This window comes from Microcaecilia unicolor, chromosome 13, assembly GCF_901765095.1.
Source record: "Microcaecilia unicolor chromosome 13, aMicUni1.1, whole genome shotgun sequence".
Taxonomy (NCBI): Eukaryota; Metazoa; Chordata; class Amphibia; order Gymnophiona; family Siphonopidae; genus Microcaecilia; species Microcaecilia unicolor.
In genome coordinates, this window is record NC_044043.1 from 44433245 (window position 1) to 44453804 (window position 20560).

The 20560-nt window shown below is 46.8% G+C and overlaps 1 protein-coding gene across 4 annotated transcripts in view; it reads left to right on the forward strand.

The window, feature by feature from the left end:
* Positions 1-20560, forward strand: part of ACACA (acetyl-CoA carboxylase alpha) — a 325016-nt gene that overhangs the window by 298011 nt on the left and 6445 nt on the right. For all 4 annotated transcript variants that reach the window (XM_030222052.1, XM_030222054.1, XM_030222053.1 and 1 more), the window contains 2 exons: positions 10427-10581; positions 13816-13986. In XM_030222052.1, coding sequence (XP_030077912.1) covers positions 10427-10581; positions 13816-13986 — 326 coding nt within the window. The remainder of the gene's footprint in view (positions 1-10426; positions 10582-13815; positions 13987-20560) is intronic.

The following is a 20560-nucleotide window of genomic DNA, read 5'->3' on the forward strand; positions in this document are numbered from 1 at the left end:
CTGATCCTATGATGCAAGTGTTGAACAGATTACAAAGTGGAGGAGTGGCCTAGTGGTTACAGCACCGGTCTGGACATCCAGAGGTGTCTGGCTTAATTCCCACTGCTGCTGCTTGTGATTTTGGGCAACTTGCTGAACCCTCCAATGCCTCAGGTACAAACTTAGATTGTGAGCCCTCCAGGGACATGGAAATACCCAGTGCACCTGTACCTGAATGTAACTCACCTTGAGCTACTACTGAAAAGGTGTGAGCAAAATCCAAATAAATACATAAAATATGGCGTGTAAAAAATTGGCATTGAAAATATTTCCGTCTGGGCATATTCTGTAAACCGTGTGGTTTATTTAGGCGCGGTTTATAGAATAGGCCTAACGTTTTGTTTAAATAATTTTGGGTTTATGCGTATTATATTTTATTGTAATTCCAGGGAGATTGTCCTGGCTTCTTAATTAAGTGTTGGGAACTGCTTTGAACTTTGAGGTTTTAGCAGTATACAAATACTACTGTTATGTTAGACTGCATAGAGAGAAGCATAACCATCAGAAGAAAGAAGATGTTAATGCCCCTATACAAGTTGTTAGTGAGGCCCCACTTGGAGATTGTGTTCAGTTTTGGAGGCCATGTCTCGCTAAGAGGCCCTTTTACTAAGCCGCATAGGAGTGTATGCGTGTCCTATTCGTGTCAGTTTTGAACTACCGCCCGGCTACCGCGTGGCCCAGGCAGTAATTTCATTTTTTACGCACATCCGTGCGGTGCTAACCAGGCAGTAATTGGCATTGTACATGCGCTGATGATTGCCGCCCAGTTAACGCGTGACCTTACCGCTAAGTCAGTGGGTGGTGGTAAGGTCTCAGGCCCAAAGTGGACGTGCTCCAATTTTCATTTTGCCGCACGTCCACTTTCGGCCCCCCCAAAAAAGAGGCCTGTTTTACAGGCGCGCTGAAAAATAGACCTGTGCGCATCCAATACACATGTCTACACCATCGCAGGCCATTTTCGGCACTCCTTAGTAAAAGCGCCCCTAAGGACTTAAATTTAGATGTGGTGCAGAAGAAAGCAAGAAAAGTGGTATGCATTTTGCACCAAAAGATGTATGAAAAGAGATCTGAAGAACTGAATATTTATACCCTAAAGCAGGGGTTCTCATCCCAGAACTTGAGACACAGCAAACCAGTCAAGTAATCCACAATGAATACGTATGCAATAAATCTGATGCACTGCCTACCCTGAAAATCTGACTGGCTGGGTATGTTCTGACGACTGGGCTGAGAACCCCTGTCCTAGAGGAAAGGAGAGACAGGGAAGATATGATAACAGACATTTAAATACTTGAAAAGTACTAATATACAAACCTATCTTTTTCAGAGACAGGTAGAATTAGAGGTCATGAAATGAGTTTGCAGGCTGGGTGACTTAGGAGTAATAAATCAGGAGATATTCTTTCACAGAGAGGGTTGTTGATGCCTGAACACCCTCCCGGGGGAGGTGGCGGGAACAAAGGCAGTGACAGAATTCAAAAACATGTTGGATAAACACAGCGGATCCCTATATAGAAAGAGTCAAAACAAAATTAAATGACCTTCACAATTTAAACAGAGCATAGAGGAGTATAATCTGTTGGGCAGGCTGAATGGACCACACAGGTCTTCATCTGCCAACATTTACTATGCTACTTTTTTCCTAGAGATTCTATATAGTGCTTAGATGAGTCCAGTGTTCTTGATTTTATATTGCATGCTGCTCTTGATTATACTTTTAATGCTGTTGACATCTGAAGAAGGGACCTGTGTTGGTTAACTCTTACACTGACCCAATACAAATTACCACAACCCGCAGAGAAGCCAGTGGACGCAAAGCTCTAGAAAGCATTTAGATTTGGCAGAAATGTGTTCTGGCACCTGGCCGGGTCTAGGTTATAGAAAATGAAGATGAGAACTGCTGTTGGCACCAGTTAGGCAAGGGATTCTCCAGAGGGACGATAAAAAAAAAAAAAACCTGGACGTGGTGGGTAAGTGAAAACCAGAGGAGGAAAATGTTTCATATTCCTGTGACAGCCCAAACCATGGTTATGGAGTCCATACTCAGTTTGAAGCTTACAAGTGAATTAAAAATGGGCACAGGAAGGGAGGGGGTTTCAGAAGGTGTAAGATCCAAAAGGGACAAGAAAAACAAAAACAAGGATTTCTTGAATAGGGAGAGGAATGGTGCAAATTGTGTATATTGGTAACTTAAAAAAAAAGAAAAGGTAGTGATAGACCCTCCCTTATAAGTCTCTGGTGAGACCTCATTTGGAGCAGTGGCTTAGCTACGGGGGCCTGGCCCCCACCTCCCCAAATTGGTTCTGGGGCCCCTGGTTTGGCTGGCAGAGGTCCCTAACTCCTGCCAGCTGAAGCATTTGTCCAGTGCTGAGGAGTGGAAGGAGGAAGCACAGAGAAACCTGTCTGGTCCATATCTGTCCCCTGAGGCACAAGATGCCACAAAGATGTGGAAGGAGAGATCATCAGGGAGATCTTTTTCTAACCTCCTGCAGAAATTAAAGGAACAGATTAAAGCAGCTTCTAGCCTATCATCTTGATGGGGAAAGGGCTAAAGCTAGAGAGTGGGAAATCTGGTGAGTGCTGGAGATCTGCAAGAGAGAGGAGGTAGGAACCACACCTGGGTAAAATCCTGATCTGCTGAATCCTAAAAGGTGAGCACTGAAACCAAAGAGCCACATGTCCTAGAGAAGAGAGAAAGGGACTTTTTCCTTAGGTTCCTCTAAGCACACTGATTGTGAGGAGCCTGAGAAAAGAGCATGCACATGACGTAAGGGGAAGAGTAGGGCAGGCAATGTGGTGGAGGCTAGTGCTGGACAAATGCTTCAGCTGGCGGGGGATGGGGACCCCCGCCAGCCAAGGTATGTGCCCACCCCACCCACGTCGAGGTCTGGCTACGCCACTGATTTGGAGTACTGTGTACAGTTCTGGAAACCACATCTTCAAAATGATATAAACAGGATGGAGTTAAACAGACATACATGTGAAGGCTATGTGAATGAACCTTGTTTTTTATATAACAGTATTATACCAAGCTTCATTCACATAGCTTTCACATGTATGTCTGTTTAACTCATGATATTTTATATATTTTTTACTCATTCTTTTATATGTATGTTTTATAATATTATATAATTAAGCTTAATTATTTATGTTGTTTTTATCTATCTTTGATTTATATTGCTATTTATGTTCAATACAGACCCTTGACATAGGCGCTGTACGCCGAAACACGGCCCATGTCAGGTCTACATTGGAATATTGATTTTTTATAATAAATATAACTGTATCCCATTTCTGAAGGCGCCTGGTGCTTTTTGCTGTACTTCAGACTGGATAGTAGGCAATATAGGGCCAGATTCAGGAATTGGCACCCAAAGTTAGACGCTGTTAAAATCCGTTCTCAGCGCCAGTTCTGTAAAGGCTGCTTAGTGCTTAGCATGGATTCCAAAGGACTGACACCTACTGAAACCTGGTATAAATCCTCATGTCCAAGTAGTGGCAGTTGGGTGTATACATTTATTTATTCATTCAAGTATTTGTGTTCCACGTTCTCCGAGGACAAGCAGGCTGCTTGTTCTCACGACTGGGTGACGTCCGCGGCAGCCCCCACCAACCGGAAAAAAGCTTCGCGGGACGGTCGGCACGCAGGGCACGCCCACCGCGCATGCGCGGCCGTCTTCCCGCCCGTGCGCGACCGCTCCCGCCAGTTACTTTTTTTCCGCGACTGGAGAGAGTTGTGCAATTGCCTCTCTCTCTGTTCAGCCGCCGGATTTTTCGACCGCGTTTACGCGGATCGTCGCTTTTGGATCCCTGTTCGGTTTCCTCTTTTCTTTTCTTTTGTATTGTTACAAAAAAAAAAAAAAAAAAAAAAAAAAAAGGGATTTCGCGCGCGTGTGGAGCACGCGCTCCCCTTTTCCCTCGCTTCTAGCGGGGACGCCACGTTGCGGCCTAGTGGCCGCTCGGTCGGTTTGTTTTTTCGTGGTGTGATTTTAGCCACCATTGCCGACTTTGACTTCGCCGACGCGATTTTTCCGTCGATGTCCTCGAAGGTCCCGAGTGGATTTAAAAAGTGTGGTCGCTGCGGCCGGCCGATCTCGCAGACCGACACCCACGCTTGGTGCCTCCAGTGCCTCGGGCCGGAGCACAATCTCAAGTCGTGTGCTTTGTGTCTCGGTCTCCGGAAACGGACTCAGGTTGCGAGGCAAGTTCTACGGGACCGTCTTTTTGGAACTTGCGCCGGCCCCTCGACGTCGACCTCGACGGCATCGGTATCGAAGGCCGGTTCTTCGGTACCGGTATCGATGCCCGAGACATCGGCACCGATGGCAGCGACCCCAGGAGAACAGGTCCCGTCGGCCCGCCGGTCCGCCGGTGAGAGTGGGGTTGAGAGGCCGCGTGGGCAGTCGGCCCCGGTCACTCCCTCAGCTCGTGAGCCACGGGACCGAACCCTGTCGGACCCGGTACCTCGAGACCGAGGGGGATCGACCTCCTCCTCCTCCATGCCCTCCGGCGCCGGTGACGTGCACCGGAAAAAGGACAAAAAGCGCCGTCACCGGGAGCCCTCGGTGCACCCTGAAGAGGAGTCGACGCCGAAGCGTCATCGCAGAGAGGAGAGATCTCCGTCGGTGGTGGAGGTACCGACGCGTCGGGGTTCCGGCACCTCGGTGCCGTCTCCTGGCCCCCAGCAGCTTCTGGTACCGACACCCTTACCGGCCCCACCGCCTTTCCCGGCAGCGGGCCTGGACGAGTGCCTCAGAGCCATCCTTCCGGGGATCCTGGAAGGGCTGATGCGCCAGGCTGTGCCGGCGTCGGGGGTGCTTGCGCCCCCGACGCCGATGACTGTGGCGCCGGCGAGCTCTAGCCCGGCGCCGGGGCTGTCGACACCACCGCCGCTTGCGGTGCCGGTCTCGACCGCCACGCAGGTGGAGTCCCCGTCGACGTCGATGGAGGGAGCTCCGTCCCCGCCGGCGCGGGAGTCCACCGCTCGACGACACCGAGACCTCGGTGCCTCGACGTCGAGCCGGGCCCGGTACCGGACTCAGCTACATGAGCTAATGTCCGATACCGAGGATGAGGACTCGTGGGGGGAAGAGGAGGACCCGAGATATTTCTCCTCAGAGGAGTCTACGGGCCTTCCCTCGGACCCCACGCCGTCACCGGAGAGGAAACTCTCTCCTCCTGAGAGTCTCTCCTTTGCCTCCTTTGTGCGGGATATGTCTATCAGCATTCCCTTCCCCGTGGTCTCTGTGGAAGAGCCGAGGGCCGAGATGCTCGAGGTCCTCGACTATCCATCACCACCTAGAGAGTCCTCCACGGTACCGCTGCACAATGTCCTGAAGGAGACGCTGCTTCGGAACTGGGTGCGACCATTAACTAACCCCACCATTCCCAAGAAAGCAGAGTCCCAGTACAGGATCCACTCTGACCCAGAGCTCATGCGGCCCCAGTTGCCCCATGACTCAGCGGTCGTGGATTCTGCTCTCAAGAGGGCACGGAGTTCGAGGGATACCGCCTCGGCGCCCCCGGGGCGGGAGTCTCGCACTCTGGACTCGTTTGGGAGGAAGGCCTACCAATCCTCCATGCTCGTGACCCGCATCCAATCCTACCTGCTCTATATGAGCATCCACATGCGGACCAATGTGCAACAGCTGGCGGACCTGGTCGATAAGCTCCCGCCGGAGCAGTCCAGGCCATATCAGGAGGTGGTCAGGCAGCTGAAGGCGTGCAGAAAGTTCCTGTCCAGGGGGATTTTTGACACCTGTGACGTGGCATCTCGTGCTGCGGCCCAAGGTATAGTGATGCGCAGGCTCTCATGGCTGCGTGCCTCTGACCTGGACAACCGCACCCAGCAGAGACTGGCTGACGTCCCTTGCCGGGGGGATAACATTTTTGGTGAGAAGGTCGAGCAGATGGTTGACCAACTGCATCAGCGGGAAACCGCTCTCGACAAGCTCTCCCACCGGGCGCCTTCAGCACCCGCCCCCACGGGCGGGCGTTTTTCCCGGGCCCGGCAGGCTGCACCCTATTCTTTTGCGAAGCGTAGGTACAACCAGCCGGCCCGAAGGCCTCGTCAGGCACAGGGACAGCCCCAGCGCGCTCGTTCCCGTCAACAGCGTGCGCCTAAGCAGCCCCCTGCGCCTCCACAGCAAAAGCCGGGGACGGGCTTTTGACTGGATCCACGGGAACATAGCCGCCCTACAAGTGTCCGTACCGGACGACCTGCCGGTCGGAGGGAGGTTAAAATTCTTTCACCAAAGGTGGCCTCTCATAACCTCCGACCGGTGGGTTCTCCAAATAGTGCGGTGCGGATACGCCCTGAATTTGGCCTTCCTGCCTCCAAATTGTCCTCCGGGAGCTCAGTCTTTCAGCTCCCATCACAAGCAGGTACTTGCAGAGGAACTCTCCGCCCTTCTCAGCGCCAATGCGGTCGAGCCCGTACCACCCGGGCAGGAAGGGCAGGGATTCTATTCCAGGTACTTCCTTGTGGAAAAGAAAACAGGGGGGATGCGTCCCATCCTAGACCTGAGAGGCCTGAACAAATTCCTGGTCAAAGAAAAGTTCAGGATGCTTTCCTTGGGCACCCTTCTGCCAATGATTCAGAAAAACGATTGGCTATGTTCCCTGGATTTAAAGGACGCATACACTCACATCCCGATACTGCCAGCTCACAGACAGTATCTCAGATTCCGCCTGGGCGCACGGCACTTTCAGTATTGTGTGCTGCCCTTTGGGCTCGCCTCTGCCCCACGAGTGTTTACAAAGTGCCTCGTGGTGGTAGCGGCCTACCTGCGCAAGCTGGGAGTGCACGTGTTCCCATATCTCGACGATTGGCTGGTCAAGAACACCTCGGAGGCAGGAGCCCTCCGGTCCATGCAGTGCACTATTCAACTTCTGGAGCTGCTGGGGTTTGTGATAAATTACCCAAAGTCCCATCTCCAGCCAACTCAGTCTCTGGAATTCATAGGAGCGCTGCTGACTTCCCAGACGGCTCAGGCCTACCTTCCCGAAGCGAGGGCCACCAATCTCTTGGCCCTGGCTTCGCAGACCAGAGCGTCTCAGCAGATCACGGCTCGGCAGATGTTGAGACTTCTGGGTCATATGGCCTCCACAGTCCATGTGACTCCCATGGCTCGTCTTCACATGAGATCTGCTCAATGGACCCTAGCTTCCCAGTGGTTCCAAGCCACCGGGAATCTAGAGGATGTCATCCGCCTCTCCACCAGTTGCCGCACTTCACTGCTCTGGTGGACCATACGGACCAATTTGACCCTGGGACGTCCATTTCAAATTCCGCAGCCCACGAAAGTGCTGACAACGGATGCATCTCGCCTGGGGTGGGGAGCCCATGTCGATGGGCTTCACACCCAGGGTATGTGGTCCCTCCAGGAAAAGGATCTGCAGATCAACCTCCTGGAGCTCCGAGCGATCTGGAACGCACTGAAGGCTTTCAGAGATCGGCTGTCCTGCCAAATTATCCAAATTCGGACAGACAATCAGGTTGCAATGTATTACGTCAACAAGCAGGGGGGCACCGGATCTCGCCCCCTGTGTCAGGAAGCCGTCGGGATGTGGCGCTGGGCATGCCGGCACAGCATGCTTCTCCAAGCCACGTACCTGGCAGGCGTAAACAACAGTCTGGCCGACAGACTGAGCAGAGTCATGCAACCGCACGAGTGGTCGCTCCATTCCAGAGTGGTACGCAAGATCTTCCGAGAGTGGGGCACCCCCTCGGTGGATCTTTTCGCCTCTCAGACCAACCACAAGCTGCCTCTGTTCTGTTCCAGACTTCAGACACACGGCAGGCTAGCGTCAGATGCCTTTCTCCTTCATTGGGGGACCGGCCTCATGTATGCTTATCCTCCCATACCTTTGGTGGGGAAGACCTTACTGAAGCTCAAGCAAGACCGCGGCACCATGATTCTGATAGCGCCCTTTTGGCCCCGTCAGATCTGGTTTCCTCTTCTTCTGGAGTTGTCCTCAGAAGAACCGTGGAGATTGGAGTGTTTTCCGACTCTCATTTCGCAGAACGACGGAGCGTTGCTGCACCCCAACCTTCAATCCCTGGCTCTCACGGCCTGGATGTTGAGGGCGTAGACTTCGCTGCGTTGGGTCTGTCTGAGGGTGTCTCCCGGGTCTTGCTTGCCTCTAGGAAGGATTCCACTAAAAAGAGTTACTTTTTCAAGTGGAGGAGGTTTGTCGTTTGGTGTGAGAGCAAGGCCCTAGAACCTCGCTCTTGCCCTGCACAGAACCTGCTTGAATACCTTCTGCACTTATCAGAGTCTGGCCTCAAGACCAACTCAGTAAGGAATCACCTTAGTGCGATTAGTGCTTACCATTATCGTGTGGAAGGTAAAGCCATCTCTGGAGAGCCTTTAGTCGTTCGATTCATGAGAGGCTTGCTTTTGTCAAAGCCCCCTATCAAGCCTCCTACTGTGTCATGGGATCTCAACGTCGTCCTCACCCAGCTGATGAAACCTCCTTTTGAGCCACTGAATACCTGCCATCTGAAGTACTTGACCTGGAAGGTCATTTTCTTGGTGGCGGTTACTTCAGCTCGTAGGGTCAGTGAGCTTCAAGCCCTAGTAGCTCATGCTCCATATACCAAATTTCATCACAACAGAGTAGTTCTCCGCACCCACCCAAAGTTCCTGCCGAAGGTGGTGTCGGAGTTCCATCTTAACCAGTCAATTGTCTTGCCAACATTCTTCCCCAGGCCGCATACCCGCCCTGCTGAACGTCAGTTGCACACATTGGACTGCAAGAGAGCATTGGCCTTCTATCTGGAGCGGACACAGCCCAACAGACAGTCCGCCCAATTGTTTATTTCTTTCGACCCTAACAGGCTAGGGGTCGCTGTCGGGAAACGCACCATCTCCAATTGGCTAGCAGATTGCATTTCCTTCACTTACGCCCAGGCTGGGCTGACTCTTGAGGGTCATGTCACGGCTCATAGTGTCAGAGCCATGGCAGCGTCGGTGGCCCACTTGAAGTCAGCCACTATTGAAGAGATCTGCAAGGCTGCGACGTGGTCATCTGTCCACACATTCACATCTCATTACTGCCTCCAGCAGGATACCCGACGCGACAGTCGGTTCGGGCAGTCGGTGCTGCAGAATCTGTTTGGGGTGTAAATCCAACTCCACCCTCCAGGACCCGAATTTATTCTGGTCAGGCTGCACTCTCAGTTAGTTGTTCTTCGTAGGTCAATTTCTGTTGTATCCTCGCCGTTGCGAGGTTCAATTGACCTGGGTTATTGTTTTGAGTGAGCCTGAGAGCTAGGGATACCCCAGTCGTGAGAACAAGCAGCCTGCTTGTCCTCGGAGAAAGGGTATGATACATACCTGTAGCAGTTGTTCTCCGAGGACAGCAGGCTGATTTTTCTCACCTACCCTCCCTCCTCCCCTTTGGAGTTGTGTGTTTCATCTTTTGCTAGTCATTCAACTGGCGGGAGCGGTCGCGCACGGGCGGGAAGACGGCCGCGCATGCGCGGTGGGCGTGCCCTGCGTGCCGACCGTCCCGCGAAGCTTTTTTCCGGTTGGTGGGGGCTGCCGCGGACGTCACCCAGTCGTGAGAACAATCAGCCTGCTGTCCTCGGAGAACAACTGCTACAGGTATGTATCATACCCTTTATCTGAATATTCAAAGCAGATTACATTCTATTCTGTAACACTTTGGCCAAATTTTGGGAAATTCCCTGACCCGCTCATGCGCCTCCCATGGCCATGTTCTCGAGTTGCACTCAGGACAATTTAGGCACACAGGTTATAGAATTGCGCATAGGCAGATTTGTGTGTGAGTCCTAATTAGTGCCAATTAACAATAATTGATTGTAATTAGTTTGTACATGGATCTAGGCTCTGTGCCCAAATTTGGGCAACCTTTATAGAATCTGGGGCATAGCTTTTATCTGCATTTAGTTTCTCTGTTTCTATCTATGTAAGATTGCATTCTGTCAATGAACTTGTTTCATTACACAAAGTGTGCACAAGGAATTATTTTGATGACTACTTCTCTGAAGGAAAGTTTAAATGTTGAAGCAGTAAGTACAAAGTACAGTGATGGAAATCTTTAAATAAAAAAAAACCTAAATTATAGGATGGGATGAGTTAATTCGTTCATTGTAACCAGGTGCAACTTTTTTGTTAGGGAGCTTGAGGTTGGACAACTACTATCCGGTCTCTTAAGTGCAATTCTGTAAATCTAGCCAAAAGGGTCCATCTGAAGGAATTGCCTGCAGCTTGTTTTGCCAGCCGTTATTTCAAGATATTACGTAAGATGTGGGAAAAGGGCATGACGTGGAGGAGGCAATCCGTAGAGCCAGGGCTGTCACATTGCTTATGTCTTCAACACTGGGTTTTTTTTGACAGATAGCTGTGTGTCATTACAGGCACCCCGGAGCTCAGCCCAGCAGAGCGGAAGGAACTGGAGACCAAGCTGAAGGAGCGAGAGGAATTCTTAATTCCCATTTACCATCAGGTGGCCGTGCAGTTTGCTGACTTGCATGATACGCCAGGCAGAATGCAGGAGAAAGGTGTTATCACTGTAAGTAGGAATGGGTCACATGCACAGGAACAGAGAGTTTCTACAATACAAGCCTACAGGGGTGTGTGTATGGGTTTAGGGAAAGGTACATTCGAATTAGATCCACAAATAACAATGGTGGAGATCCTGAGAAAAATACAGACCTCTTTGGCTGTGTGACCTATAAAGGGTTATTCTTTAACATAAGTGCTAACATTTACTCACAGATTACACATCTAAATATTTAGATAATTAGAATAATGGTAAATCCGCAGGTATGTGTGCACATGCGGATGTAAATGCCACAAATTCCACCTAGGTGCATATTTACAGAATAGTGCACAATTTACAGGTTGGTGTAGACATAGGTGGAGTCTGGGCGGCATCTCCAACATTTAGATATGAGCACTTAACGCCAGCTCTGTGGCTGACGTAAGCGCTTGAGCCTAAATTATTGGTGTGTATTTCACTTGTTACACTAGTACTCTATAAAGGAAAGTAGGCACCCTCTAGTTATCTATATGTAAGCACACTTTTATAGAATTACCCCCATGATGTCACAAGTGACTATATCATCTCCAAAATGCCTGCTAATCTAATTTATTTTATCTGTCATTTAGCCAAAGGTTCTTTAAAAAGTAAAAGATGATTTAGTGGAGTCGGGTTTACGGCTCAGTGTTGAGGGCTGCCAAGATTGCCATGATAGTTAAAGGGCTGGCCTGGCTCTGTCATGTGGGTAATTCCCTGTTCAGTTTCCCGAAGGGAAGGGAGTCATGGTCATCGTTAAGAGCTACCCAAGGTTGTGGAATGGTGTATGGCTCCCAGTCTGATGATCATTGCTGCAGTGACCAGACTAGGAACAGCGGGAGGAGGGAAAAACATCTTCCCGGTTCTAGTGAGGAAAGGCTCAAGGCACCAAGATCCCAGCCCTTATCCCAATTTGACATGGAGAAAGGAGGAACTAGCAGACTGGAAAAAAAGCATATTTGAAATCCAGTTTGATTTTGGAGCCTGACTTCTGCTTCTTGGTTGATCTGGGACTGGTTGTGCTACAGACTCATAATATAGTGGTTCTTCTGCTTCTTGGTCAGTTCAGGGCTGGTTACACTATGGACTGATATTTATTGTGATTCTTCTGCTTCTTGGTCAGTTCAGGGCTGGTTACACTATGGACTGATATTTATTGTGGTTCTTTTGCTTCTTGGTTGGTCTAGGACTGGTTACGCTACAGACTCGTTTTATTGTGGTTCTTCTGCTTCTTGGTTGGTCTAGGACTGGTTACGTTACAGACTTGTTTTATTGTGGTGCTTCTGCTTCTTGGTTGGTCTAAGCCTGCTTATGCTACAGACTCATGTTATTGTAGTTTCTTAAAAGACTGAAACTATATATTCAGAAACACTTATTCACAGAGTCATAGCTGCTACATAGATAAGTGCCCAGCGCATCAAATTTCAGCCCCAGGATAGGTTGAATGTGCCTAACTGTACAGATAGCAAGTGATATTTAGCCATTATCCATATAGCTATTAGAGTTAATTTAGGCCAGCAAAAAGTGTTTCCTAAATTAAACTGCATAGCTGTACTGGTAGCAGAATATCACTGGTTATGGTTTATTAAGATTTGCTATACTGCCACGACTGACTAGACAGTTTACAATTAAAATAATACAAAGTTTCATAGAAAATGAAAGGAACTACAAAATTCAATAGAACAGTGGATAGACCACAAATCTTAGAGAGATGGGAGAGTCAGAGAAATAGAGAGTAAAGAAAAGGTAAGCAGTGGTTTGACAAAACATTACTCTATGTTGAGGGCTTTAGCAAAGAGCCAGGTCTTTAATTTTGATCTGAATGCTTTGAAAGAGGTTTCAGCACTGCTGTCTATAGTGCATGTATATTTAGTGCAGCTCTTTAGTCAGATAGTGGTGCTGAATAGACGTCATATAGTAAAATACCATTGCTGGACTGGGAAAAAACAAACGTTGACCGTGGCTTTTGAATATTGACCCATTAGAGTTCATATTTGAATTTTCTCTTCATGAACTGCTTCTGGACTGCTCACCGAGGCATGGCCAATTGTGCTTGTTTGTTTTCTTTTGACTAACTATCTACACTTCTTCCCTTGGTTCATTAATCTCATCCCATGGCTTTTCCTACCATCTGTATGCTGATGACTCCCAAATCTACCTTTCTACCCCTGATATCTCACCTTGCATCCAAACCAGTTTCAGCTTGCTTGTCTGACATTGCTGTCTGGATGTCTCAACGCCACCTGAAATTAAATATGACCAAAACCGAGCTTCTCATTTTCCCCCCCAAACCCACCTCCCCGCTCCCCCCGTTTTCTATTTCTGTTGATGGCTCTCTCATTCTCCCTGTCTCCTCAGCTCAAAACCTTGGGGTCATCTTTGACTCTTCTCTCTCCTTCTCTGCTCATATCCAGCAGATTGCCAAGACCTGTCGTTTCTTTCTTTACAACATCCGTAAAATCCGCCCCTTTCTTTCCGAGCACTCTACCAAACCCCTCATCCACACCCTTGTCACCTCTCGTTTAGACTACTGCAATCTGCTTCTTGCTGGCTTCCCACTTAGTCACCTCTCCCCTCTCCAGTCGGTTCAAAACTCTGCTGCCCATCTCGTCTTCCGCCAGGGTCGCTTTATTCATACTACCCCTCTCCTCAAGACCCTTCACTGGCTCCCTATCCGTTTTTGCATCCTGTTCAAACTTCTTCTACTAACCTATAAATGTACTCACTCTGCTGCTCCCCAGTATCTCTCCACACTCGTCCTTCCCTACACCCCTTCCCGTGCACTCCGCTCCATGGATAAATCCTTCTTATCTGTTCCCTTCTCCACTACTGCCAACTCCAGACTTCGCACCTTCTGTCTCGCTGCACCCTACGCCTGGAATAAACTTCCTGAGCCCCTACGTCTTGCCCCATCCTTGGCCACCTTTAAATCTAGACTGAAAGCCCACCTCTTTAACATTGCTTTTGACTCGTAACCACTCGCCTCCACCTACCCTCCTCTCTTCCTTCCCGTTCACATTAATTGATTTGATTACTTTATTTATTTTTTTTGTCTATTAGATTGTAAGCTCTTTGAGCAGGGACTGTCTTTCTTCTATGTTTGTGCAGCGCTGCGTACGCCTTGTAGCGCTATAGAAATGCTAAATAGTAGTAGTAGTAGTAGTAGTAGTAGACTAACACAGTGGTCCTCTCTCTCCTCTCCCTTCCCTGCTTGTTTTCTGTACATAGGATGTCCTGGAATGGAAATCCTGCCGCACATTCTTCTACTGGCGACTGCGACGGCTGCTGTTGGAAGATGTGGTGAAAGGGAAGATCCACAGTGCAAACCCTGAGCTCACAGATGGACAGATCCAAGCCATGTTGAGGCGTTGGTTTGTGGAAGCAGAAGGAACAGTGAAGGTGAAAAGCTAAAGACCACCTCTTGGGAAAGGGAAGAGAGGGGAATTGGAAGTATCTCTTTGGGTTCCAGGCATGCTAAAGTCATTTCTGATCAAAGTTTACTTGAAAGCTTGTTGGGGTAGAGAGAAACAAGTCGGTGGCCCCCAAGCCAGATCCCACACGGTCATCAAAGGCAGCAATTGGCAGTGTCCAGTAGAGAGACCAAATATTCAGTGGGCTTGAAAAGCAAACCAGCCCTTCTGGGAAAAACATTGGGGCACATCAGAGAGGCAGTAAGTGGGTTCAGGTTTGAAACAAGCCCCTTCGGATTTTTTTTCCTCATTTCCTAACCACAAGAAAAAAAAAATCCAAATAGGACGGTGTATCTGTAACCCACTAAACTTAGGAATGTTATAAATGCATTTGTCAAATTGTAGAAATTCTGTCACTCTGAAATAGTGCAAGATAGATAGTATGTGACAAAATGTTGGCACGTGCATTAATTGTTACAGATCTAATGATTATAATTGTTGATCTGAAAGCCGACAAATGTGGAGCATGTACAGAACTTGTGGCGTGTAAATATGAGGGCCATGTGTGAGAAGTATAGCTTTAATGTGTTATGAGAGACCCACTGTTCTTCAGCTGAATTTATTTGTGAGTGCTGAATTCAGTATTACTGCGTGTATCTTGGCTAGTTTGAGCATTGTCCTTTTGCCTCCTGGCTGTCATGTTACCGTCAGCCGCGGGTTTCCTTACAGGCCGTAGTCCTTGCCTAAGAAATATTCTGATCTTTCAAGATTACACTCTTTTCTCTCTTCACTTATGTCACCATCTTTGAATAGTTTCCATGTTATCCCCAGTACAAAGAATCCAGTTTTCTCCAGAATCCATAACAGCTACTGGAGTATCTGAAACAGCTGTAGCCTTGATAAACAGCTCCTCCTGGTTTCAGATGCGGTGTTACAAATTAAACTAGAATCCATCTGTAAGAGATAGGAAAACAATAAAATAAATACACACCACCATGCTCAAAAAAGCTCCAGGATAAACAAAAGGAAAAAAAAAAAAAAAGAGAGCAAGTTTCTTCCTCTGGGAGTCAGGCGTTCCAAGGTAGCGCTTGGGAATCTTAAGATGTGGCCATCCTGTCTGCTAATACATTACACCAATCAAGATGAGTTATCTAAAGCCACAATTAATCTGCTCCCTGCCATACGGTGATAGGAAGACATCACGCTGTTTCTTAATTAAAAGCAAACGGATTAAAAATGATTAATAACAGTATTAAATATTCTCTCAGACTAAAAAGGCTTTGGGATTCCTGGGCAAACAGAGCGTAAGTAAGGCCCTTTAAACCGAAGCACTTTTACTTTTTAATTTTGTGAAATTTATGCTTGCATCCAGAAATGTGCAAGTTTGAAAAGATAAAGCTTGGGTAATGAAACAGAAATGTATCAGGGATGGTTTGTCATGGGGTCATTCTGTATCATGTTCTTGAACCTTTAATACATGTTAAATTCCATTTTGCACAGAGCGTCTAGGTAGGAATTGGGACATTCAGGTCAGGATGTTCACACTTTCCTGGGTGTTATAAAAGGCTCTGCTGAAATCAGAGCCTTCCATAAACTATGTATAAGGATGCTGGCAAATACACATGTATTTGCCAGTAAGTACAGCAGTAGCAGTAATTTAAAAAAAAAAAAAAAAAGAGCAGCATCTCTTGGCACTTTACACATGTAAGCACTGGTAACTACATATGCAAATGCTGATATAGCAACATACATATGCATTTGCTGGCTCTTATACCTATGTGCCAGGCGTCAGAAGTCGGTGCATACAAGGAGCCAGATGAAATACTCTTTAAAAAATTTTCAGTTGGTGTTAGACGTCACTGAAGAAATGTTGTAGGTATTTCAGGTGGTGCTACAGTAGGCATCACCTGAAGAAAGGTTGTAGGTATTTCAGGTGATGGTACAGTAGACATCACCTGAAGAAAGGTTGTAGGTATTTCAGGTGATGGTACAGTAGACATCACCTGAAGAAATGTTGTAGGTATTTCAGGTGGTTCTAGATATCACCTGAAGAAAGGTTGTAGGTATTTCAGGTGATGGTACAGTAGACATCACCTGAAGAAAGGTTGTAGGTATTTCAGGTGATGGTACAGTAGACATCACCTGAAGAAAGATTGTAGGTATTTCAGGTGGAGCTACAGTAGACATCACTATGAAGAAATGTTGAAGGTATTTCAGGTGGTGCTACAGTAGACATCACTGAAGAAAGGTTGTAGGTATTTCAGGTGATTCTAGATATCACTGAAGAAAGGTTGTAGGTATTTCAGGTGGTGCTACAGTAGACATCACTCTGAAGAAAGGTTGCAGGTAGGCAGAAAACATTTTGTTATGTCAGGCCCCATCCATTTTCCATCCCCAGCCACAGTAGACATCACCTGAAGAAATGTTGTAGGTATTTAAGGTGGTTCTAGATATCACTGAAGAAACGTTGTAGGTATTTCAGGTGGTGCTACAGTAGACATCACCTGAAGAAAGGTTGTAGGTATTTCAGGTGATGGTACAGTAGACATCACCTGAAGAAAGGTTGTAGGTATTTCAGGTGATGGTACAGTAGACATCACCTGAAGAAAGGTTGTAGGTATTTCAGGTGGTGCTACAGTAGACATCACTCTGAAGAAATGTTGAAGACATTTTAGGTGGTGCTAAAGTAGACATCACTGAAGAATGGCTGTAGGTATTCCAGGTGGTGCTACAGTAGACATCACCTGAAGAATGGCTGTAGGTATTCCAGGTGGTGCTACAGTAGACATCACCTGAAGAAAGGTTGTAGGTATTCCAGGTGGAGCTACAGTAGACATCACTATGAAGAAATGTTGAAGGTATTTCAGGTGGTGCTACAGTAGACATCACTGAAGAAAGGTTGTAGGTATTTCAGGTGATTCTAGATATCACTGAAGAAAGGTTGTAGGTATTTCAGGTGGTGCTACAGTAGACATCACTCTGAAGAAAGGTTGCAGGTAGGCAGAAAACATTTTGTTATGTCAGGCCCCATCCATTTTCCATCCCCAGCCACAGTAGACATCACCTGAAGAAATGTTGTAGGTATTTAAGGTGGTTCTAGATATCACTGAAGAAACGTTGTAGGTATTTCAGGTGGTGCTACAGTAGACATCACCTGAAGAAAGGTTGTAGGTATTTCAGGTGATGGTACAGTAGACATCACCTGAAGAAAGGTTGTAGGTATTTCAGGTGATGGTACAGTAGACATCACCTGAAGAAAGGTTGTAGGTATTTCAGGTGGTGCTACAGTAGACATCACTCTGAAGAAATGTTGAAGACATTTTAGGTGGTGCTAAAGTAGACATCACTGAAGAATGACTGTAGGTATTCCAGGTGGTGCTACAGTAGACATCACCTGAAGAATGGCTGTAGGTATTCCAGGTGGTGCTACAGTAGACATCACCTGAAGAAAGGTTGTAGGTATTCCAGGTGGAGCTACAGTAGACATCACTATGAAGAAATGTTGAAGGTATTTCAGGTGGTGCTACAGTAGACATCACTGAAGAAAGGTTGTAGGTATTTCAGGTGATTCTAGATATCACTGAAGAAAGGTTGTAGGTATTTCAGGTGGTGCTACAGTAGACATCACTCTGAAGAAAGGTTGCAGGTAGGCAGAAAACATTTTGTTATGTCAGGCCCCATCCATTTTCCATCCCCAGCCACAGAGGACATTATCTAGACATGCTGCGCTGAAGGTTCATTTCATACATTGTAAATTTTGCTGTCAACTTGTCAAGCAAAATTTTATGACCTGATCTTTGTGTAAGAATAGCTAAGAGCACAGAACAGGTAAAAAAGCTTTTATTGTACAAACACTTTTGGAGGGTAATTTTATAAACCATTTTCATGTGTAAATGGGCTCTTAGGAGTCTTTTTACTAAGCTGTGCTTGTAATGGGCTTAGTGAGTCCTAACATGGGACTTTCCCGTGCATTAAGCCCATTTCTAGCTCAGCAGTAAATCTGGATTTTTCTGGCCATGTGCTAATTTTAGTATTAGGTAGCCATTGAAAAAAATTAAGGCGGGAGCCCTTACCGCCTCCTATTTTGGAGATGGTAAAGTCCGAGTTATTTTCTCGCACCAGCTGAATAGCACTTCCACATCCATTATCTGCCACTGACACCCCCCTCCAAAAAGTATATATATATATATATATATATATATATATATATATATATATAATATCACACGGTTAGTGCATATTAATTAATTTATTTATTTGTAAAATTTATACCCCGCGTTTTCCCACTTATTAGCAGGTTCCATGTGGCTTACATAGAATATCAGGTTTACAAAGTAACATAGAAAGGATATGGCTGTAATATAGTAGATAAAGCGGTGATCGTTTAGATGAGGGTAGGTAAGGTGGGTAAGGGAGGAGGATGGCAAAACTAATGCAAAACGCTTTAATGCATCCTGTGTTACACCATTTGTCCTGCATGGCTTCCCCCATGTTTTTGAGATTGACATGGGGAAGCCACTGTTTGCCCTGGTATTGGTAGCATGGAATGTTGCTATGATTTGGGTTTCTGACACGTACTCGTGACCTGGATTGGCCACTGTTGGAAGTAGGATGCTGGCCTAGATGGACCACTGGTCTGACCCAGTATTGTTATTCTTATGTTAAACATGCATTGGTGCTTAACAGGGATTAGGAAAAGGCCCCTTAAACAATTAGATCACACTAAAACTGTGTGTAGGAGTAGCCTAGTGGTTAGTGCAGTGGACTTTGATCCTGGCGAACTGGGTTCAATTCCCACTGTGACTTCTTGTGACTCTGGGCAAGTTACTTAACCCTCCAGTTTCCCAGGTACAAATAAGTACCTGTATGTACTACTATATAAACTGCTTTGAATGTAGTTGCGAAAACCACAAAAAGGTGATATATCAAGTCCCATTCCCTTTCCCCTAATAGGTGTACTCAGGGGAGCAGTTTGGGTGGGGCTATGATGTAGACATGCACAGTTACACCTTCTCTCAAGCTGGTGTAACGTTGATGCCTTCAATCTAGGTGCAATTTCTGTAGAGTTCTGTATTCTATAAAGATGCATGGTTATCTCTATTTGTCTTTGTAAAATAGATACAAAAGAGGTGCCTTCCTGCTCCTTTAACTTAGGCACCCTGGTCTAAAATTACCCTCTTAAATTCAAGGAAGCATTTGGAAAGTGTCTGTAGCCAGTCCTCTTTTCTAAAGCATTAGGTAGGTGCCTGATGATAACAAATGGCTACAGGGCCCTTTCTGCACAATACATTTTCATGAACTGTCAGGCCTTTTTTGGATGAAGATGCCCTCGCTATTCATAGTCATCAGTGGGCATGATTCTGTGATGCACTATGTAACAACACGAAAGATTATAGCTAGTGCAAAATATAGCCGTAAAAGCTTATTTCACATGCAAATACTTTGATCATGTGACTCCGTTATTAATGAACGAGCACTTCTTCCTGGTTTCATAAAGGGCCAGATTTAAGCTGCTACTTGTTCCATTCAAGACTCTCTGCTCAGGATGGCCATTCTATTTGTCTACCTTGATCATACCCTGCCCTTGCTGGACCTCTACGGTCCCAAACTGCCAGCCTGCTTGTGGTACTAGCATCGGCCAGAGCTCGGCTGAAATGTACCCGTCAGTCAGCATTTTACTTTCTGGCCCCATTACTGTGGAATTATCTACCATAGCACATTTGCCACACTGTGACAAAGTAACTTATTGCTATGCCCGGGCCTTTGAGGGCTCCAAAGGGCCTTGAAGTTTTGAGCCGTGGGCCACGAGGGATGAATGAAGGGATACCACATGTTCTTGGTACTTCTCTCATTTCCCCTCTTTAGCTTTGCTGGATCTCAAGGTTCCTATTGTGATATTGTAAATGTCTCTTCGTTTCCTGATTATTGATTAGATTGTACACCTGTTTGATTCTCTGTGAAGGATGATATAGACATTCTGTAATAAACATAAGCATGAGATATGTGTATATAGATTTCAGGTGCAAGATACAGGCTAATTTGCATAGTTCAGTGGCTCCAGAAAGCAGATCTGTTTGTGGCCCTTGAGGTCCGGTGATGAAAAGCCCCAGGCCCTGACATGGTATGTGCTTTTCCCTCCTCTTTGCTTTTATTTCTTTTGGATAGGTGAGCTGCAGTCCATTGGTTAAATGGTTATTCTTGGCCATTCAAACCCTTCCCCCATAAAGAAAGGTTTGCAAGGCATATCTGAGCTAGTTACTGCAATTTTCCTTTAATCTCACACCATCATGGACCTTGTTCCTCTATAATAACCAGTTCAGCAGTCATGCTGCATCCTTGACTTGGTCCCCCATGCAAAATTATCCCAGAGTAAGCGATAGCAACTGGGGGATGGGGGAGCCATCAGCTTAAGTCACTGAGATTTTTCTTAACAGACCCTACCTATTAAATTATGCAAGCCATCTCATTGTCATTCTGACTTTGATTTTGTTAAGGGATAACCAGAAAGGATAGTGCACCTTTAAATGAGAAGCTTGGTGTTTAATTACCCAAACAAAATGACA